An 18,075-nucleotide genomic window follows, 5' to 3' on the forward strand; every position below is an offset into this window, starting at 1 on the left:
CCTTGAATGTATATATATAATTTGTAAAAATTAAATAAAATCAGAATATTAAGCATTTTCAATGACTTATGGTTGCGATTCTTTTACCTTCAACATTATACATCTTACAAGTTTTTCACGAATGGATACAATTGTCCCCATATCTATAAGGGAATTAATCTATATATGTAAAATTGATATGTATTTCTTAATCAATTATCTCTTTGATTTCTGAAAAGTTGAAGAAGTTTAAAAATATTGTGTTCTTTTTAACATAATTTATAAATATCTTTATTTAATTTATGCATATCTAAGTTTTTTTTTTTAAATTTTTAGTTTCGATGTTTCTCCTTACATATAAAAAGATGTAAAATTATAATACAGATTTTAAAAGTAAAATTAAAATACAAATAAAGAAATTTGATCATGATGAAGCAATAATTTAAAAGAAAAGGAAGTTGCACACCCACATAGGCCGTTGGTTGTTTCTATCTTGAAAAACGCAACGATTTCATTGAGGAAAAGATAATTTTTTAGATCATCTCTTTTAAGAATGAGATTTGTAAACTCAGTTCTTGTCCATTATAGTCACTTGAAGATGGTTTTGCTTAATATTTAAAAAAAAAAATTAGAAAAATAACAGATTCGATCTTAAGTATTGCCTTGAATTCTTGCATAACTCCTTTTTGACGGTTCTTGCTTTTATCACTTCCTTTAGTGGAAATCAACTACCAAATTATTTTTAGCAATGTTATTTGTTGAGTGTTCCAAGTTGTTATTCCTTAATATTCTTCTTGAACTATAGATATGTATTTATATGTGTTTTAACCTTTAGTATATATCTAAATACATCAATATCAGAAAGAACATGCTAGTTATTCACAGAAATTACACCGATCTTAAAGCAAATTACATAAGTATACCATTTCTCAAGGTCATAGAGAAAGTACAAGAAAAAAAAATACAACACACATTCTAATTTGGAAATCTTAAATCATAAGAAAATAAAAAGGAAAAAAGAAAATATAAAAAATCGAATGCAATAAGTTTTTTCGAGCTGTTGTTGATACTGTCTCTCGCAAATCCATCACCATTCAAGAGCCTTCTTCCTCGAGCAAAAACTAAAAACATGAAATCTAAATACTGCCGAAAGATATATAAGGACACCATTAAATTTCAAATACGAAATGAAAAGGGTAACCTTGGGTAGGGGTCTCATGAAACAATATGAATTTATATAGGGAAAAATAGAGGAATACCATAAAGTATCTTAAATTTTTTAATTAAATATTTGGGGTTATGAAAAGCATAGAATTATAGGTACTATTAAGAGAGAAGTTAAAGAGGTGTAAGTTCAGAAATGAAAATGAAAATTTTAAAACAAATAAAGAATAAAGATAAATGCAAACGATATTTAAGTGCAATGTGGCTCTGTTTTAGAAAACTACTAATTTTACTGGTCATTTGGGCTTTATTACGCAAATGCATCAGACTTTTTTTTATTTTTTTATTCCATTATGCTAAATAGATTGATTAAATAAGATAGTTGAAGGAAAAATGTAAAATATTAAGATAAATTGTCATAAATTTACATATTAAATATTTGGGGGTTATGAATATGAAAAGGCAAAAGTGTTATTGAGATTATTAAGAATATTGGTTAGGAAGATAATGAGGTGAGAGTTACGAATATAGAATAATGATAAAAACTCAAATAAAGGAGAAAAAAGATAAATATGTTTCTTGGCTATATATTTTGTTAATATATATATATATATATATATATATATATATATATATATATATATATATATATATATATATATATTTAGAAATATAAAAATTCTAACCCCTATTTTAAAGATTAAACCGATCTTAAAGCAAATTACATAAGTATACCATTTCTCAAGGTCATAGAGAAAGTACAAGAAAAAAAAATACTAACACATATTCTTTTTTGGAATCTTAATCATAAGAAAATAAAAGGAAAAAGAAATATAAAATCAATGCATAGTTTTCCGAGCTGTTGTTGATACTCTCTCGCAAATCCATCGTCATTCAAGAGCCTTCTTCCTCGAGCGAAACTAAAACATGAATCTATTACTGCGATATATAAGACACCATTAATTTCAAATACGAAATGAAAAGGGTAACCTTGGGTAGGGGTCTCATGAAACAATATGAATTTATATAGGGAAAAATAGAGGAATACCATAAAGTATCTTAAATTTTTTAATTAAATATTTGGAGGTTATGAAAAACATAGGAATTAAGAGTAGAAGTTAAAGAGGTGCCACATCACTTTTCTATTGTCCACTTTTTTATATATATATATATAGATTTGGTGGATTGTTGAGGGTTGTTTTTGGCCAAAAACTAAACTAGTACACTACCGACTTATACAAACCCGTATTTTTGAAATAATACAAGGACAAAATGGTAAAAATAGCCTGTATGCCCTCGTTATTAACCCGTCCCCTCTAATTCAAACCCTCCCTCACACTCATTTTTGCTCTAACATTTTTCTCTGCAGACGCTACAAACCCTAACCCTATTTCGCCGCAAGAACTCAGCTTTTCCGGTAGGCTCCAGCTGGTAAGCAGTTACCTGTGAAAGTTTTATCTTATTTTCTCCGTTTTGTGCAATATAGTTTGGAAATTCACTGTTATTGATTTACTGAGCTGAATAGTTTTGTTAGATTTTGAAATAATTTGTTTTTAAAGATCTGTGATTTACTTACATGTAGAGTTTAGTAGCAAAATATGGGAGAGAACAAGGAGAACGATGCTTACGAGGAAGAGCTTCTTGACTACGAAGAAGATGATGAGAAGGCCCCCGATTCCGTCAACGGAAAAGTTAACGGCGAGTCCGCCAAGAAGTGAGCTTTATACTTCATTCTCTATGTTCTGTCACTTTTTTCTTATGTCTGTTTGAACATGTGATCTAACTATGTGTGTGTAAAGTAAGTTGTGCGCCTCAGCCCATGCGTCTTTGTGGAGTTCTTTTTCATATTTTTACTATGTAATCCTGTACCCGTATGCATGAGATAATCAATTCAATTGTTGCGGTCCATCTCTATTATGGATTGAAAGTAAGAATTTTTATTTTTTTCTCTATGTGCTTTAAAGTTAGAAAGTGAGATATAAATATGTATTTCTTATTTTTTTGATATAGTTTGAGTTTGGAAGACGGGTGCCCTCTCTTATGTAGCCATGTCTATATAGTGAGAAGTGATAATTTTTTAAGTATGTCTGCATGTTTATTTTATAAATGATTTAGTTTGCGATGTTGTCTGGTTAATACTCCTCATCTTACCTGAGATTTTTTATTCTCGCATTAAGTCTGAAATGTTTTTGTCATGCTTTGTCAATATAGGGGTTATGTTGGAATTCACAGCTCCGGATTCAGAGACTTTCTTTTAAAGCCAGAGCTACTGAGGGCTATTGTGGATTCAGGGTTTGAGCATCCCTCTGAAGGCAAGTCATCTCTTTCTCTGCATTTGATTCTGCAATTTGCTGTTTTAAAATGTGTTTTATTTTATTTATTTATTTTTTTTGGGATATTTTAATTACCAATAAGAAATATAAAATTTGTTGTTCTATCGGGTGTTATGTTTGCCATCATCTTGTTTAATGAAGGATGTTCAAACATTTAATAAAGATTTTTGAGCTGTCTGAAGGCAATCTTCATTTTATTATGCTGTTTTAGGGGTGTCAAATGGAAGTATTGAACTTTATTTGTGTGTTTCAGTACGGATTGATAAAATATTTCATGATCCAACTTACAAATTGCGTAGGTCATGATGGTTGGGTCAATTTGGGCTAAACAACCAGTTATAGCACAAGCCACCCCAAGTCAAACTATTAGTTTGTTTTGTTTTTCTGATAATTTGTGTAATTAGCAAACGGAAAAAGCTCTATTCTTTATAGTGTAGAGAAGAAAATACATATCCAATTCAATCAAAAAAGGGCTTAATAAAGGGAAACTTGGTGAAATTGAATAGAGAGTAAATTACACCTAAAAATCCAGAACAAACTTAAATTTTTTATTTTGATGTCCTAGGACCTTCCCCAAGAACCAACTATTAGTTTGTTACCTTCCCCAAGAACCAACTATTAGTTTGTTTTGTTTTTTCTGATAATTTGTGTAATTAGCAAACGGAAAAAGCTCTATTCTTTATAGTGTAGAGAAGAAAATACATATCCAATTCAATCAAAAAATGGCTTAATAGAGGGAAACTTGGTGAAATTGAATAGAGAGTAAATTACACCTAAAAATCCAGAACAAACTTAATTTTTTATTTTGATGTCCTAGGACCTTCCCAAGAACCAACTGCAGCCTTTGGAACTCGGGGATAATGGGCCTGTCCCTAATACTATTCTCCACTTAAATATCGGGCTTACTTTGTATGGCACAGGGCTCAAACCTGTGACCTAAGTCACAAGTCCTTCAACCTTTGCCACTTGAACTAAGCCCTGGGGATCCTAAAAAACTTATGCTATTTATAGAGAAGAGAGAGTGTGAAGTTATAGAGTGATATGTACCCATCAAAAAAAGTTTTTCTATCTTTTTCTTGATGAAGTAAGAAGCTTCATTAAGGAGGCATCAGGTAGAAATATGTTTCTTTAAAGAGAGAGGAAGTTGGTGAGCAAAATTGAAAGAGAATAATTTCCAAGAGAAAGTGTGTGAAAATATATGTAGTGACATAAAGCAACCAAGCCAAGCCAAAGAAGTTTTCTTTTTAAGGAGAGTGTAAAGGGAGATATTCATAAAAAACTAACCAAAGACATTTCTGTATTTTGCGGCCAAATTTGGGTTTTGTGATTTGTCTGAATTGTGGCCCATCAGTGAATATATCCCTATCCCAACACGTCCAAGTTTGGATGGGTTAAACGAGTTACATTTTCATTGGCCAAGTTTGACAACCCTTTGAATCCATTTTGATCTCTGCAGTCTGGTTTCTTCACTCTGTAATTAAACATGAAACAGAGAAAATCTATCATCATATCAACTGTTTCAAGATCTTCTAGTCACAAAAACCCTAAAAGGGGATACATCTGTATTTCAAAGTATAAATGTTTTCATGTTTGTTTTCAAAACATCTTTGGCTCCTCTCATTCCAAATTACCCTCCTGACACAAGCAGGAATAGTCTCCCATATCCCCCTCTTCCCCTTCCCAGTGCCCTGCTGTGTATTTATGTTATTGGTGTATCTGCCATATCTCCCTCTTCCCCTTCCCAGTGCCCTGCTGTGTATTTATGATATTGGTATGTCTCCCATATCTCCCTCTTCCCCTTCCCAGTGCCCTGCTGTGTATTTATGATATTGGTGTTATGTGGAATAAATTTTCGGACTCATAGCGCTAATCGGAATTAGTTTCTGTTGTTTGATTGATTGAATCCTTAAAAGAGTCCATCTTCTCCAATAATTTGAATTTATTATCCGGTTTGCCTTTAAGTTTATGCACTAGTTGTAGGTGAACAGTTCTGTGGGCCAAAAACCTTTCTTTGAGTTTTGTAATCATAAGCTCATGGTGTTATATATAGCATCTGGATGTGAAACAAATTGTACTTTAGTGTTCTGAAATGTGGTCAAGGCGTTTCTTTTAGGGTAATATTTTTGTATTTTTGCAATGTATGCTGATTCAAGCTCCCTTTTTCTCTCTTTGATTATTCGTTTATTGTTTTGGGCAAAACCTAATCCTCTTTGCTTACTGGGCGGTTCTTAACAATCTATTTCTCTATCTATTTTCAGGTAAATTATTACTATCACTACTATTTTGGAGAAGTGTACAGTGGTAAACTTTTTTAAACTGAAACTGAGGCCTTCTTGGCTCCGCTCTATTTGGTTCTCTTCATCAGTGCAACATGAGTGTATTCCACAAGCTATTCTGGGTATGGATGTTATTTGTCAAGCCAAATCTGGAATGGGCAAAACGGCTGTTTTTGTTCTTTCGACTCTGCAACAGATTGAACCTGTTGCTGGTCAGGTTGCTGCCTTGGTTCTATGTCATACAAGGGAATTAGCTTATCAGGTATGTAATGAAATCTACAGTTCTGTTTCAAAATCAACTTCCGTTTATTTCCATTTATTTAAGTAACCCTCTTTCGTGTGGGACTCTTTGGCTGTCTGCAGATCTGTCATGAATTCGAAAGGTTCAGCACATATTTGCCCGACATCAAGGTTGCTGTTTTCTATGGTGGTGTGAACATCAAACTTCACAAGGAGCTTCTGAAGAATGAATGCCCTCACATTGTTGTTGGAACTCCTGGGAGAGTACTTTCACTGGCTAGAGATAAGGACCTATCTCTAAGGAATGTGAGGCATTTTGTTCTGGATGAATGCGATAAGATGCTTGAATCACTTGGTATGTCTTGGCTTACTATTCTGCTTTCATGAATCTAGTTGCCCATTTCTACGATATTCTCTTTTTGTATTGATACGATACATGTACTTTGTTTGCAGACATGAGGAGAGATGTGCAGGAAATTTTCAAGATGACTCCCCATGACAAGCAAGTAATGATGTTTTCAGCAACACTCAGCAAGGAGATCCGCCCAGTTTGCAAAAAATTTATGCAAGATGTAATGTCCTCTGCCAGCTCTACTTGAAATTCTAAGTTTTCTGTTTTCCGTAATTTCAGATTTCTCCAGGCACTTGGTAGTGAATTTATTTGGTCAAAGCCAGAGGGGACGTGTACAAAGAAAATGGGTTGCACTGAGCTTGTAGTTCCTTTGTCTTCTTCCAACTGTGCTTGTATCAGAAGTTCCTAGATAATTTTTAAAAAAGCCTGGAGTGTTGGGGGAAGGTATTGAGTACAAAGAAAATGGGTTGCACTGAGCTTGTAGTTCCTTTGTCTTCTTCCAATTGTGCTTGTATCAGAAGTTCCTAGATGATTTTTAAAAAAGCCTGGAGTGTTGGGGGAAGGTATTGAGTAGAATGGGATAATCTGGGTGGAATCGGTGCTTGCACTGTTGCGGGAAAGATTCTTGTTAGTGCAGTTGTAAAACATATTGAGCAACAATGAGACATAGTTGTTCTGATTTTACATCTCCGAGGAGAAAATGCACAGATGGACTTCCAATTCATCTTCATCCATCATTCGTTTCATTCTGGATGTCATTAGCTTCACGAAGCTCCTAACATGCTTTACTATGACATTTGTCCCTTTCAGCCTATGGAAATTTATGTTGACGATGAGGCCAAGTTGACCCTTCATGGACTTGTACAGGTACATCTTGGGTGCATGCATATGATGCCATGAATTTCTTTACGTCCGAGTTAGCTTTCTTATCTTGTTTCTATTCGATAACAGCACTACATTAAATTGAGCGAAACCGAGAAAAACCGGAAACTAAATGATCTGCTGGACGCCTTGGACTTCAACCAAGTTGTTATATTTGTCAAGAGTGTAAATCGGGCAGCACAGCTGGATAAATTACTAGTGGAGTGTAATTTTCCATCTATCTGCATCCACTCTGGCATGACGCAGGAAGAAAGGTCTGTTACTGTTGTTGAAATGCTCTTCTTCTTTTGTACTTGTTTATTCTAGTTAAAAGTTAAATATGGAACAGTATACATTTTTTGTTTTATAAATTTGCGCATAGTACAATAAAGTAGTGGTAGTGTCTTTTAGCACTAGCGTGCTGCAAGTTTATCATTTATTAAATATTGCGTTACTTGTAAAAACGTAAAAATGAAGTAGTGGTAGCGACTTCTCACCCAAGAAAGGGGGTAACGATAGCCAGATAATCAGTCTCTTTCTAACATCTTTTTATGGTTTAGACGATGAGATAGGATGTTTTTTGTTGTATCTGCTATTTTGACTTCTTCGTTTTCGTCCTGTTGACATAGTTAAAGCTTGCAGGCATCTTCTCTCTAATTTCCTGACGACGTTATTGCATGTCAGTTGTTTGGAATAAGAAGTGTGTGAAATTTATAAGATGCTATTCTTGATCTTTTATTGAACTCTTTGTAATTGTGACTGCGATTCTTTGACATTTCTGTTTGGATGGATAGATTGACTCGCTACAAGGGTTTCAAGGAGGGTCACAAGAGAATTCTTGTTGCAACTGATCTGGTTGGTAGGGGCATTGACATCGAAAGGGTCAACATTGTTATTAACTATGACATGCCAGATTCTGCAGACACTTATCTTCACAGAGTAGGTCCTACTTTCTTTGGAGTTGTACTTTCAACTTTTGACATCTACTTATGCTTGTAGTGTTTATTCTTTTATGTTTGAAAACATTGATAGGTGGGTCGAGCTGGTAGGTTTGGAACTAAAGGCCTTGCCATCACATTTGTGTCATCTGCATCAGATTCTGATGTTCTAAATCAGGTTTGGAGACTGTTGAATATTTTTATCTTGTTATGATATCTTTTTGTCCATATGATTCTAAGTTGGTTGTGCTTCACCATTGTAGGTTCAAGAAAGGTTTGAAGTAGACATAAAAGAGCTTCCTGAGCAGATTGATACTTCTACATACAGTATGCCCTTCTTCTCTTGGTGTTTGATTTATTGCTTCCTTTAAGTTTTCTTGGTGTTTATGTACTTTTTTGGTGTATGCAGTGCCATCTTAGCGATCTCGAGAGCTTCCAGCAATATCAAGTCATTTCGGCTAAAAGATGGGGAGAACTGACAGGTGTTTTGCTATTGTTGTTAATTTGAAGAATTGGTGGCCTCCTACTATATGCTCTGGCACTGCTGAGCTGCTGTACCCTTATTGAACTACTCTTTTCTTGTCAGTTAGAGGAGCACTACAATGTCTGTTTTTATTTTTTTAAGCGCTATAACTTATTCCCAATGATTTTTATTATGCTTAGTTGCTGAATCATATTAATGTTAGCTGGTACTTCAACATGCATAATATTTGGTTAATTTGAGTTTCTGGAGCTATTTTTCTGATGGTTCTACACTGCTGGGATTATGTTGTGAAGACCTGGTGGAAGTCGCTTATAATCCTGTGCAATTGCAGAAATTGTTGTGATACGATAGGGAATTTTGTTACTATCTTTAAGGGGTTAGGAGTTGGAGGTACTCAATTTGGCATGATGAATTATTCCCATGGATAGCATTCATGATAAGTGATAAGATGTATAAGCATATACGGATTAAATAATTGAACAGCAGATAAGAAAGAGCTGTTTACAACACTCATAGTAAAACAAAACATAATTTTAGCGAAAAATACAAAAGCAATTTGGGCAATGAGTTGACAAGTCAAGGTTAGAGCTACGAGATCATATCTTATCTTTTAAATGTTGCTTTGGATGGAAATTAAACTCCTACTTAGTGGAAGTCAAAAACCTGTACCTACCTGATGTAGGATGAAGTGATGATTCAATCCGATACCATGATGAAATTATATCAGATTACATTGCTCATAACTAGAATTTAACTCGAAATACATTAACTTTTACTCCTTAGGATTATTCTCTCATTGATTTGCGCGAAATCCGTGTTATTTTTATTCAACCGCTACAAGATCAACAATTCCATAAGCTTGGGCTTCTGTTGCTGACATAAAAACATCGCTTTCCATATCTTCGGATACTGGATAGATAGAGAGGGAGGGCAGAGCTTTTGGTTTTTTCATGTTGTCAACAACAAAGATTTGAACAATGAAAATAGATGGCGAGTGCCTGATCGAATTGATCAGGTCATACATCACTGCACTTTTACTTGACACCTATCGTAATGATAAACGACTCGTTTCGTCGTGACCTTCTCTTGAATTCTTAAAAAAACTTCTGTTAGCTCCATCCCGCAGGGGCAGATCCATCTTTAAATCCCAGAAAGAAAAAAAAATTCCACACAAGAACAGGGAAACAATCAAAACTATAACTCTGCCAATTTCCATTAAACCATACACCACTATTATCCACATCACCACCTAGACTAAGACTTCTACATAAAAAAAATCTAAATTGTTCACTTTTTCTCATCCCCTCAAAAACACAGTCCAAACTCTCTGTATAACTCCCACCACTCTCGTCTATTTGAATTTTGTCTTCACTGTATTAAATGGACTCGTTCCATCTCGACCAACCCCTTTTCAATATTCTTCTCCCGTTTTTGTTTATAATAAAAGGTATCAACTGATTTTCCTCTTTGAGTTGTACTTTTTAACTGTCATTCCAACCTTTTCTTTCCGAGATAAAGATCACTTTACTGTATAATATTAATTTTACTAGAAGATATAAACTCAGAACTACAAGGTATACTATGGTCCCCAATTCCTAGTAAATATCGAAGTATCAGTTCAAAAAACACGTGTAATTTTTTAAAAATATAAAAGACTTTTACAGACTCAATGTAATAATGTAATCTGGCATATACCTATCTTGGTAATTGTTTCTAAGTATCCTAAATCCTAATTCTATTAGATAACATTTACCGTAATTAGAATTGAACTCGAAAAGCAAAACAAGACTTGTACATAAAATCTAAGTCAGTCCTTCACTTTTCCCCCATCTTCTCAAACTCTATACACAGCACAAATCTCTCTATTAACTCTCACCACCACTTCCTCCGCCGTCAACCGCCACCATGGCGGGCAAAGGTGGCGCCACCCTCTCCGGCGGAGTAATGAAGAAGATAATTATTTCCTACACCTACTTAGGAATCTGGATCGTCCTCTCTTCCGCAGTAATTGTATACAACAAATATATTCTTGACAAAAAACTCTACAACTGGCCTTTCCCTATTTCCCTTACAATGATTCACATGGCCTTTTGTTCATCACTAGCTTTCTTCCTCGTACGTATCCTTAACTTTGTCGAACCTGTAACCTTGTCCCGCCACGTGTACTTTACATGCGTACTCCCCATTGGTGCACTTTACTCTCTTTCCTTATGGCTCTCAAATTCTGCTTATATTTACCTCTCTGTTTCATTCATCCAAATGCTCAAAGCCCTTATGCCAGTTGCTGTTTACACGATTGGAATCTTGTTCAAAAAAGACACTTTCAAGAATTCAACTATGTGTAACATGTTGGCTATTTCAGTTGGTGTTGCTATTGCTGCTTACGGTGAAGCAAAATATGATTCTTGGGGTGTTTTGCTTCAGTTGCTAGCTGTTTTGGTTGAAGCAACTAGGTTGGTTATGGTTCAAATCTTGTTGAATTCAAAGGGAATTAGTTTTAACCCTATAGCTACTTTATACTATGTTGCTCCTAGTTGTTTGGTTTTCTTGTCAATTCCTTGGATATTTGTGGAGCTTCCAATTTTGAGAGCAAGTAATTCTTTCAAATTTGATTTTGTGATTTTTGGTAGTAATTCATTATGTGCATTTGCATTGAACTTGGCTGTATTCTTGGTAGTGGGAAAGACTTCAGCTTTGACTATGAATATTGGTGGGGTGGTTAAAGATTGGCTGCTTATTGCATTTTCTTGGTCAGTAATTAAGGATACAGTGACCCCAGTGAATTTGATTGGATATGGATTAGCATTCCTGGGAGTTGCTTATTATAATCATCAGAAATTGCAAGCATTGAAAGCAAATGAAGTAGAGAAGAAGTCTCAGCAAGAAGATGAGGAAAGTGGGATATTGTTGACTGAGAGAGAACAGAGTGGATCAGGAAAGAAGGGTGATTCACAAGACTAAATTTGAAGTTTTGGTTGATGAAATAGGGAATATTGACAAAAGGGTATGCTGTAATTAACTTAGTTTTGCATAGCATGAAGTAGGTCTTTTTTTTTTTTTTTTTTTTTTTGGTGTGTGGAAAAGATGGGTTTTGCTCTTTGATGGATCTTGGGATTTAGGTATGTTGGCTGGATGATCTGTTACTGTTTTTTGATAAATTAACTTTTCTTTTTTCATATATAGGATTTTTGGGATATTCAAAGGTCTTAGCAGCTTTGACTGCAAATTAAATTCATATATTATGGTTAGTGTTAATATTTTAGATAGCTCAATAGCTGTTTCTATATTCTGCCACTAGATTTTCATTTTTCCTCTTCCTCCACTCTGTATGTAAGCTAGCAATTTTTGTTCTCTGACTCTAGCAGCAAAGGCAAGTAAACTATGCAGTGTTTGAGTGGAGAAATTGCAAGTAATGTAATGAGAGGCAACTTAAAATTCACCAAGCTATTTCGTTATTTTTCCGTTTAGATTAAATGAAGCGACATGAACGATGAAGATTCATATAGTCAGATCCCAATTTGCCTTTGCTTGGAGATTGAGGCATATTTTTTGTGTCACACTTGGATGTCCCAAGAGATCTACAGATTTAGCTTACTTTGTTCTGCATATTTCTAATTTCAATTTGCTACCCACAGTGGTCTTCTCTCTAGTATATGGATGCCATAAAGTTCATGGGAATCTTATCTTTATCAGGATACTTTTATCGTTTTCCTCTTTCTACTGACTGATAACACACTTTAATGCAATTGAAGTGATGATTCTTGCATCAAAGTTAAACTTTAAACCACAAATGTTGCCAACTTTTACCGAAACTTACAATTTTTTTGTTGTTGCTGAATTTACTACCTTAGTCACTTATTGTTTGTGAACAATTGAAGTAACAGCGAATTTTGGAGTCTAGTCCATCTTATGACTTGACTGGGTATCTGAAACCACGATTTTTCTTCAAGTTGTGTGTTTAGATACTTCAATGTGATTGATGGACTTTTAACTTTGATAATCAATTGTTTTTATTGAATCCTAGTAACTTGATACAACATAGAATGATCCGAACTGGGGCTTCTTCGACAATTACACTTGCAAGAAAATAATATGATCCCAATGTACATTATACAAAGAAGACTATTCTTGTCACTATCCTATGTGGTCTTAGGACTACGCTCCAAAGAAAAGCATTTTTCCCGTATTTGACTAATTGAGTAAACTGTAGTGTGCGTTTTTAACAAAATATGACTCTGTTTCCTTTCAATTTTAAGAAAAAAAAGAAAGAAGAGATTTTACTAAATTTATAGATGACAAGCTAATTCAATGTTTGCTGCATAACCATCAAATTAGGTAAAAATAGCACGGTCTAGCCAGTTTTCGGACTGGTCATTTAAAAATAGCCAGCGTTTACCAAGTCAATAAAAAATAACCACTATTTTGCTGCAACAGAAACCGGTCCAGAATAATATACTGGAGTTCGGTGCACCTGTGTATGAACTTCCAGCATATTATGCTAGAACTCCAACACACGGAAAGTTCCACCATAATATACTGGATATTCGAGCACTTGTGTATGAACTTCCAGCATATTATACTGGACCGGTATACTTTGATGGAACTCCAGTATAATATGCTGGAGTTCAAGTATACTTATGCTGGAACTCCAGCATAATATACTGGCGTATTTTCCGGGTTTTGAACAGTGTTTTCGCTCAGATTTATCTTTACATGAAAAGTGGCTAACTTTTCATTACTTTTGAAACTGGGCTATTTTTGAACGACCACTTGTAAATCTGGCTATTTTTTAATTTCTCCCTCAAATTAGGGCAGTGGATTGAATGTGGAAAAAGAATCCTACTAGTCGGATCATGATCTTAAATCATTTCAAATGCATCTTAAAAGAATGAATAGCTTTGATAGTCGTTTACCAAATTTACTTCATCAAACAAACTATAATGCCTTAGATCATATCATATTCTCAATCTAAGAAAAATGGGTTTACAGTAAAATGAGGATCAAGTTCCTGAATTTTCCTCCGTTACAATTTACGCAAAAGCATTTTCAAATACAACATTTAACCGCACAAAGCATTTATTTGAGGGGCAGCCCAATGCACAAAGCTACTGCGTTGCATGGGGTCCTGGGAGGGCCGAACCATATTCAGTCTATTACATGCAGCCTTACCTTATATTTTTGTAAGAAGTTGTTTCCACGACTTGAACAAGTACATCCTGGTCACACGACACCAACTCTATTGTTGCGCCAAGGCTCCCTTTCTCAAAGCAACTTAATGAATTAAGATAAATTTACTATGTGTACTTCAACTACTGTTATGAGCACTATTTTGTTTGTCAATTGTACAATGCTTATGCAACCGTCACCTGTGCTCAGGTTTGCTGTCACGCCACAAGTCAAAGAGAACCAATTGTGTGTACCTGCCTTCATGACGACGTTTAAGGAAGCCAACCATGCCCTGATTAGCAACATCCTACATGTCACCCAAGCAATGCCTCCACAGATAGACAAAGATACAACGAAACTCTGAGGTGAAACACAGCCAAGATGATGTCCCACAGGTTTTCTGGATTTTGGACGTCCCAAAAGGTCTTTTTTTTGTAGCATCATACTTTTAGTTCCATCATTTATACAAGAAGATTATGCATATTGGATAATCCGCTCAGCTATCAATGCTCATAAGCAAAGGACCTCCTGGCTTGCCATGATTGATTGATTACAGCTTCAAGCACATTAAGCTACCAGAAGTCTTTACATGAGCAAACCCCATCTATGAAGCGGTGAAATCGGTTCCTGTCCCTGACCAATATTTCTCGCTTGTAAGTCTTTGAAATGAATTTAGTTGCAGAGTGGCAATCTTCACAGACTCGTAAGTTCTTCACAATCCGGATAGGAGTCCCAGGAGGCGTCTTCATAAGAGCAAATGCAATAGCAAGCTTTTCGCTATGCCTATTTAAAGCACCCTCTTTATCTTCTTCATCAATATCAAGTAGCACTTCTGATGTTGAAGCAATATATCCAGCTCTGCTAATCTCCTTCCCAATATCATCCACCATCTGAAAAATAATCTTGTAGTCACTATGACTTTTATCTCCTGCCACAAATTCATAGATTTCATTGTACAGCTCAATCATAGTGCTCCCTGGAACCTTTCTCATTCCCTTCTTCACCATAACTTCCCTAATCATGGTCGTCTTCTCCCAAGAAAACATTTTTGCATAAATGTTAGAAAGCAGTACGTAATTAGAGTCATGCGTAGGCTCATGTTTTATCAACTCTTTTGTTATTTTTTCACCAAGCTTCAGCTCACCATGAGCACGACAAGCAGTAATAAGTGTTCTCCAAATTACTGGGTTTGGTTTAATGGGCATTCTCTGAACAAAATCCAATGCTTCTTGAACAAGTCCAGCTCTGCATAACAGATCAACCATGCATCCATAGTGTTCTATCTTTGGTGAAATCCCGAATTCCTTTGTCATCGAATAAAAGTATCCCTTACCTTGCTCAACTAAACCCGAATGGCTACAGGCAGTAAGTAACCCAATAAAGGAAACATCATCAGGTACAACCCCATCTTTCTTCATCTCCTCAAATAATGAAACAGCCTCAGCTCCCCGGCCATGCATCGCCATACCATCTATTACAGAAGTCCAAGAAACAATATTCCTTTGACTCATGCTCCTGAACAAACTCAAAGCTTTATCAACATCACCACATTTCGCAAACATGTCAATTAGAGCATTCCAAAGAACAGCACTCTTCGGAACGTTCTCCCTCTCGATATATGCTTCGAGCCACTTCCCTAGCTCGAGGGCACCCAAGTCCGTACACGCAGACAACAAACAAACCATCGTAACTTCATCGGGTGCTACCCTAGCAACCTGCATTTCTCTAAACAACTCTACAGCCTCACTAGACAAACCCCATCGCACATAACCACCTATCATAGCACTCCACCCTACTGAATTCCAGTTAGGCATTTCATCAAACACCTTCCGCCCGTACTCAACCCCACCACCACAACTACAGTACATGTGAACCATAGTATTCAAAACATGAGAATCATCATGAAACCCAAGTTTCACCACCGACCCATGAACAATCTGGCCTAATTTCAACTCACCAATACCAGCACAAGCCTTAAGAACAAAAGGGTACGTAAATTTATTAGGCCAAATACCATAACTTAACATTTTACCATACAAACACAAAGCATTATGCTTTAAATCACTAGTTACAGCGTAACTTCTGATAATGGTGTTGAAAAGAAAGACATCAAAGAAATGGGGTTCGACATATGTGGAAAAAATAAATGATGAAGCATAGGTAATGGCGTTGAGGTCAGAGGAAATAGAGGTGAATTTAGTGAGGACAAGTGGGTTATTTTGTAGGCCCAATTTGAAGATATGGGATTGGAGTTGAAGGAGTTTTGGAAGAGAATTGCAGAGTTGGAGGAGAGATAAGCAGTTTTGCTCTGCTGCTCGTTTCCTGCTGATGGGTTTGTGAAGTGAACAGAATAGCTTTGTTTTGGAGGGCAAATGATTCATCTAGTTAGATGCCATCAATGGCGAGAAACGCTAATATATGATTTTGTCTTTCTCTAATATGAAACTTTCAAGCTGTTATTTTTATCATTCTTTCATAAATTCACTAACAAAAGTTTGTTGGCAGAGATAGTAAATAAGAATATGAGATACAGTTAACTGAATGAATGATATATAAATGATACTTTTGTCACTCTTTCTTTTGCATGTATGCATTATTATTGTTAATACATACACCATTATTTTACACTACAAGTTCCTTTGTATACGAGAAAATAATCATGAAGTATTGCCTGACTAATGTTACTTTTTGATTTCATGTACAAAAATGATACATTACTAATGCAAATATTGAATAATTAATACAAGGTTTAGTTTTTGGAATAAAACTTTAACTTATGTGATTATTTGGTTTCCCATATGCATTTATGCATCACTTCTAAAAAAACAATGAAAGTATAATGTATTACTAAACACAGGGGGTCGTTTGGTAGGGTGTGTAAGAATAATGCTGAATAAGGTGTATAAAGTAATGCAAAGATTAGTAATGCATGCGTTAGTAATGCAAGCATTAGTTACGCAGAGATTATTTCTTATCCATTGTTTTGGTATGGTGTATTAAAAATTAAAATGCATTGCATAATTTTTATAAAAATTACTGTTTACAAAAATGCCCTCCATATTCTTTAGTTTTAAGGGACTTTAAGGATAATTTTATCTTTAACCATGCTAATGCAAGCATTAATACCCTTGGTATTGCTAATACCGTGGTTTTCTGTGCATTAGCTATACATAGGATAATACCAAATAGGGTGTATAACTGATGCTTGTATTAGTTAAACATAACTTGAAAAAGTGTACCAAATAAGGTATTGCTAATACACAAAGCCAATGCATGCATTATTTTCTGTAATGCACTCTATCAAACGACCTCATAGTTTATGCATAGATCTACACATTACTGTATGTGGGATAAAATAAAAATAAAATCAACATTAATAATATTTGGTGTGAGTATTTAAAATGATAAAACTACTTCTCCAATTTTGACTCAATATTTCCAAACCTTTAATAAGAATTTTGTAGTATAATTCTTGTATTACTATAAATTATACATATTAAAATCTAAGAAGTGCGGAGTGGTGATTAATGAAGTGAAAAATGCCTTGAAATAAGAACTCAAATTCCTGTAGATTGCAAAATTAAGCATTATTATTGGTGCATAAGAAAATAATTAGATTAGTTTAAGATTTTTTTCCGCTCATGATTAGTTTGAGTAATAAATTACCCAAAGTAGAAACTAGAAATAGGGGTGCTCATAAAAATCCGAAAAATCGAACCAAACCGAAAACTAAACCAAACCGGTCAAAAAACCGATACTTTTTTGTTTGGTTTGGTTTTGAATTTTAAAAACCGATCAAATTTGGTTTGGTTTTGGTTTTAATCAGAAAAAAACCGAACCAAACCGACTGTAGGAGTAGCTATTTCAAATTTATTATTACACCTATATATATGTATATTGTTATACAAAGTTTCAAAAAAATTATGGTAAATGCTAATAGTTTGCACTTTTAGTATAGTTCTTTACCTTTACATTCTAGTTTGATTGGTAGTTTTCTTTTGTTTAGAGTAAGAATCCATTTCGTGTTAAAAATAACATATTTTTAATTGAGTCCTTAAATTATTCATCATTATTTTTTCAATTATCATCAATATATCTTGGTAAATAATATATTTCTCAAAGGGCAATTGATTTGATAGTGTTACATTGAAAATGTGGTTGCCGGAATATGTGTTTGGTAGTGTATGTCTTATATTTAAGAAAAAACCGACAAATAACCGAAAAAACCGAAAAACCGACATAAACCGAATCGAGAAAAACCGACTTAATTGGTTTGATTTGG

The 18,075-nt window shown here is 34.7% G+C and overlaps 3 protein-coding genes across 4 annotated transcripts; 2 read left to right on the plus strand and 1 right to left on the minus strand.

The window, feature by feature from the left end:
- The first annotated feature begins 2,456 nt into the window (after window positions 1-2,456).
- Window positions 2,457-8,888, plus strand: LOC109216507 (DEAD-box ATP-dependent RNA helicase 56-like). Of its 2 annotated transcripts, none has more exons than XM_019380670.1 (12): window positions 2,457-2,574; window positions 2,726-2,857; window positions 3,355-3,455; window positions 5,735-6,014; window positions 6,116-6,347; window positions 6,446-6,564; window positions 7,155-7,211; window positions 7,296-7,480; window positions 8,000-8,144; window positions 8,238-8,321; window positions 8,407-8,470; window positions 8,553-8,888. In XM_019380670.1, exons 4-12 carry the CDS (start codon window positions 5,877-5,879, stop codon window positions 8,561-8,563), a joined length of 1,035 nt encoding a protein of 344 aa, XP_019236215.1. In that variant the 5' UTR covers window positions 2,457-2,574; window positions 2,726-2,857; window positions 3,355-3,455; window positions 5,735-5,876; the 3' UTR covers window positions 8,564-8,888. The 2 variants fall into 2 exon arrangements, with proteins under 2 accessions (XP_019236215.1, XP_019236214.1); XM_019380669.1 differs by having other exon boundaries at window positions 5,842-6,014.
- Window positions 8,889-10,459: 1,571 nt separating this feature from the next.
- Window positions 10,460-11,665, plus strand: LOC109216505 (probable sugar phosphate/phosphate translocator At4g32390). Its single transcript, XM_019380667.1, has one exon. It carries the CDS (start codon window positions 10,533-10,535, stop codon window positions 11,586-11,588), a length of 1,056 nt encoding a protein of 351 aa, XP_019236212.1. The 5' UTR covers window positions 10,460-10,532; the 3' UTR covers window positions 11,589-11,665.
- Window positions 11,666-13,575: 1,910 nt separating this feature from the next.
- On the minus strand, window positions 13,576-16,309 carry LOC109216512 (pentatricopeptide repeat-containing protein At4g21065-like). Its single transcript, XM_019380677.1, has one exon. The coding sequence runs from the start codon at window positions 16,172-16,174 to the stop codon at window positions 14,366-14,368; it is 1,809 nt and encodes a 602-aa protein (XP_019236222.1). The 5' UTR covers window positions 16,175-16,309; the 3' UTR covers window positions 13,576-14,365.
- Window positions 16,310-18,075: the final 1,766 nt, after the last annotated feature.

Source organism: Nicotiana attenuata, unplaced genomic scaffold, assembly GCF_001879085.1.
Source record: "Nicotiana attenuata strain UT unplaced genomic scaffold, NIATTr2, whole genome shotgun sequence".
In the NCBI taxonomy this organism is placed as follows: domain Eukaryota; kingdom Viridiplantae; phylum Streptophyta; class Magnoliopsida; order Solanales; family Solanaceae; genus Nicotiana; species Nicotiana attenuata.